General features: G+C 38.2%; 1 protein-coding gene across 1 annotated transcript; it reads left to right on the top strand.

The window, feature by feature from the left end:
- The first annotated feature begins 2,581 nt into the window (after positions 1-2,581).
- LOC108043497 (spaetzle-processing enzyme-like) lies at positions 2,582-3,589 on the top strand. The gene is made up of 2 exons (XM_017122244.2): positions 2,582-3,117; positions 3,184-3,589. The coding sequence occupies exons 1-2, from the start codon at positions 2,582-2,584 to the stop codon at positions 3,587-3,589; spliced, it is 942 nt and encodes a 313-aa protein (XP_016977733.2).
- Positions 3,590-4,626: the final 1,037 nt, after the last annotated feature.

The raw sequence follows: 4,626 nt of genomic DNA, 5'->3' as shown, positions 1-4,626 counted from the left end.
TGATAACTTTATGCAACTTTATCAAATAGTAGTCTACTTTTTGTGGGACTGCTTCTGATTACTTCTTTCTGTGAAAAGATCTTTGTCGTAATATCTTCTCTGACTTTTGGTCCAGCTTTTCTCTCGATCGATGAATGCCATTCACAACGAGGGAAATGTGTTTACTCACTGCCTAGTTCTGCCTTAACCCTTTTACATATATAAACTCCCCACAAATCCCGCTGCAGGAGAGAGCCTGGCAACAGCTAAGGCGGCTAGAGTGCCGGAGGAGTCAAGTACATCCAGGAATTGGCGGTACAGCAGTGGACCTGGGACCCGGTCATCCGATCTGGAGAAGGGAAGTAATGGGACCTTCATTGGTTGTAAAAGGATTCGAAAATCAAAGCGAGTGCTTTAACTTATAACCAGTGAAGCCAACTACCAAGTGGCCAAGGATCAAGATTGCAAGGTCGAGACGCAACACGACGACGAGTCTACAAGGCCGAGGTTTCGAACTTAAGGGGTCTTTATATAAAGGTGGCTGGGGGACAAAGTCCAGGCTGAACTCCGGGAGCCTGCGTTAAATGTGGTAAGGCGAAAGGCGGACTATAGATATACCTGCCAGCCCCGGTAGGAAGGTTTGCATAACATCCAGACTCTTAGTGGCACTGTCCTGATCTCAGACACCAGTGAGAAGCAGGACTTAGAGATCAAAAGCGTGTCTTTGGACGAGCATGACACCTTCGTCGATCCCGACTGCCATTAGGAGGGAAATCGAGTTGGAGAAGGTTATTAATCATACTGGCTACTCCAGAAGAACGAGATTCTGAAGGGAGCCCGCTATACTGCATTTTTACTATATTTACGCTCATTTTCGAGAAGAGAGTGAAAGTATTTCATAGCAATGCTTTGACCTTGGCGATAAATCTCAGTTATTTATTTTTGAACTATTATACATTCGGTTTTCCAAGCTAGTGACTATATTGTTAGCCATTGGCTATTGACAACGGACTTTGTGACTAAGAAACTGATAACATTATATATATACTCTCATTAACATTAATGAATGAAATATAATAAATAGTCAATACACTTATTCCACCAGTTTATATTTATATAATTACATAAAGTTTATTTTACATTAATTAATTTATGCCTATATATAATCTAGATAAGATAAAAGTAATATTATTTCTAAATTGAAAAAATGTTACCTTAAGTAAACGGATTTTCGAAGCTTTTTAAAAAATGGTCACATTGTTAATCTCAGTGAATTTATTTAATTATCATAATAACGGGGACGGGCTAACTAAGGCTAACTAAGGAATAAGGAATACATACTAGATGCTGCGCGAAATAATCTGAAAATCATCAAATTTGGACCGATTTCAACCTATTTTTCCTATGGGAGCTATAGGATATAGACGTCCGATCGGCACGCGCTTTTACCCTGGTTTGGAAAGATTTATGTCAATTTCTTTTACACTGCGCGAAATATCTTCCATTATTGCAAGTTATATCCGATTGTTCCTTTGGAAGCTATAGGATATAGACATCGGGGCGGTTTTCAAACTTGATCTGCGTACCCATGTTTTAGGACGAGTGTGAAAGTTTCAGATCGCCAGCTTTTAAACTGAGCTCGCAAACGGTATTGAAACAGAGGGACAGACGGACATGGCTATATCGACTCCCCTATTGATCCTGATCAAGAATATATATACTTTTTAGGGTCGGAAACGTCTCCTTCACTGCGTTACAAACTTCTGACCAAAATTATAATACCCTCTGCAAGGGTATAAAAAGCAGACCTGCCAACTGATGATAATTTTTTCGCCCATCGAATTTTTTCTTCAAATAACTTTTGAAGTATTCAACACAGTTCATAATATTCTTGGTCGAGCTCAGTTGTGTTTCAAACGCTGACTGTAGAGTATGGCTTGGAAACTGAAATTGCTTTTTTTGATTCTGGCCCAGGCTTTTCTGCTGGCACATTCAGCTGAATATTGGAATTACATAGAAAATGTATTATTTAATCAAAAGCGTAAGTAAAATACCATATTTTATTTAATTTTCGCAATAAAATTGGATGCTGGTTATCAAAATTAGCTTTATTTTTTTTAAATTCCTATCTTTTGACATGCGATGACTCTTAAAAACATTACCCGGCTACTACATTTTTGTTTCCAAATCAATTTTTTTTTTGTTTCATTTTCAATTTTAAAAACTAGTCGATCGCGTGTTTTCATTTTTTTTCGGTATATGCTTAACGTTTTGACTGAATAATTTGTCCAAAATTTCTTGTTCGGCACGCTGGAATAAAAAATGCCAGTGTAGGCAAGTGCTTAACTGAGTTGTTCTGCGTGGTGCTTATACAAATAGATAATTATTCAACGCCGGAGATGGGAGGTACATCCACTTGAATCCTTGGGGGATTCATTTAATATGTAATTATTTTCGTCCTTTGTAAGTTAGGATAACAATAATTTGACTTACGTTTTGTAAATAATTCTCTCCAATTCGATTTTCAGCTTGTGAACCCGACGAGAGATGCGTCAAACCCACTAAGTGCCCACACCTAGACTACATTCTCAAGTCAAGGAAAATGACCAAGGCCAAAAAGGAAATAATGGAGCATAGAAAATGCGCAGAATACGGTTCCTTGTTGCACCCTAAATTTGTATACTGCTGTCCCGAACCGGGAAATAAGCTACCAAATAACGGAAAATGCGGTAAAGGCCCAGCCGTTAACCGAATTTCGGGTGGTAAACACCCGGAGCTTAATCAGCTGCCTTGGATGGCCCTGCTTTTGTATCGGAACCGCATAAGTTGGAAAGAGCCACTTGTGGGGGCTTGTGGGGGATCCCTGATCACCAACCGATACGTCCTGACCGCAGCCCACTGTGTGGATAAAGAAGATCTCAGGAAGCAGGACTTAGTGATCCAAAGAGTGCGCTTGGGCGAGCATGACACCTCCGTCGATCCCGACTGCCAATACGGGTACTCTTGGAGTTCAGGAAAGCACTGCGCTCCTCCTCATCTGGAAATCGACATTGAGAAGGTCATTCCTCATCCGGGCTACTCCAAAAGCAATGTATACCATTACGACATCGCCCTGCTACGACTCCAAATGCCAGTACGGTGAGTAATGATTTCCTTACACAATGAAAAGCATTCCATTCTGATCAAACTTTCCTGCTCCTTTAGCTATACGCCCGCAATCAAACCAATCTGTGTACTGCGAGATAGCATCTCCTTAAAGAACACCAGAGTAGCGGGCTGGGGCCAAACGGAAAGCGGAAATACCAGTCCAGTATTGCTAGAAGCAACCGTTCAGAAAATGAATTCATCATTTTGCGAAAATGTATATGAACACACAGAATTTAATTCTTCGTTACAAATATGTGTTGGTCCGGTGAATGGAAGTGACACCTGTCTGGGTGATTCTGGCGGACCACTGATGGCCACCATGGGACAGGGCCACCAAGAATTCGAGTATGTAGCCGGAATCACCTCCTATGGACTTAAAACATGCGGACGTGAAGGACACATTGGTATTTACACTAAAGCTCCACTATTTTTTAAATGGATTAAGGAGAATCTGAAGGCTTAGAAGCGCATAAATATACCATACATCGTGGAATTTAAAAGATTTCGAAAACAAAACACTCAAACACATTTTAATCCAATTTGGCAAGCGATAAAATTCGGGACGGGGCTATTCAGTATCTCCTAAGCATTCAAACACTGCTGAAGACCAGCTCCCAGCCGTAGAACTTATATTAATAAATATAGGAGTACAGATCCCAGTTCTACAACGCTAAACTAATAAAAAATTCAAACAACTAATCATATATATATATATATATATACATATATAAAATTACATTATTTACTAATATATTAAATTGACATTTAAATAAAATTACCCTTGTAATCGTAATTATTGTTTTATTTCAAATTTGGTGGAACAATAAAATAAAAACGCGGTTCTAATTCGGTCTCAATGATGTGAACAAACTCCTTTGAAGATTTCATGGACCACTATTTCAAAAAAAGGATACAAAAATCAACCTCGTGAACCACCTTCGTTTCGTCTTCATTAATTGGTTGCCTATACATAACGCTTTCACTAAAGTTAATTTATGACATTATAATCATTACAGAAATTGATTAGAAAATTAAATATATTTACGCCAGGATGCTGTCAAGGTCAATTTTTGTTGTTGTTTAGTTTACTAATCACTCTTTTTTCGGTTTGGCGATAAGGCAGCGATATTTTCTGGACAATTGATAAGGTCTGCTAAAAGGCGGTTACGAGTGCGATAATAATTTGTTTTCAGGCTTCTGGTGGTATGCAAAAAACAGTCTTATTTCAAACGCTGACTGCTCAACATGCTCTTTAAATTGTATATTTCGCTAGTGTTCCATGTTTTTCTATTGGCACATTCAGCTGAATCGGGTAATTGACGACAAACAATAAAATTTAAGAGTTACTTTGATTATTACATTTTTATACAAAAAGTGATCTTCAAATTTGTCTTCAAAATTTATAAATTTTAAAAATGCCTATTTCCAAGCAAACTAAAACTTAAAAAATGCAACATAGTGAGCAATGATATTTTTTCATCCATTAAAAAAATTTAGTCT

This window comes from Drosophila rhopaloa, unplaced genomic scaffold (genome assembly GCF_018152115.1).
Source record: "Drosophila rhopaloa isolate 14029-0021.01 unplaced genomic scaffold, ASM1815211v1 contig_178, whole genome shotgun sequence".
NCBI lineage: Eukaryota > Metazoa > Arthropoda > Insecta > Diptera > Drosophilidae > Drosophila > Drosophila rhopaloa.
Note: the sequence above shows the minus strand (reverse complement) of the source record. Positions and strands in the feature narration are given on the sequence as shown.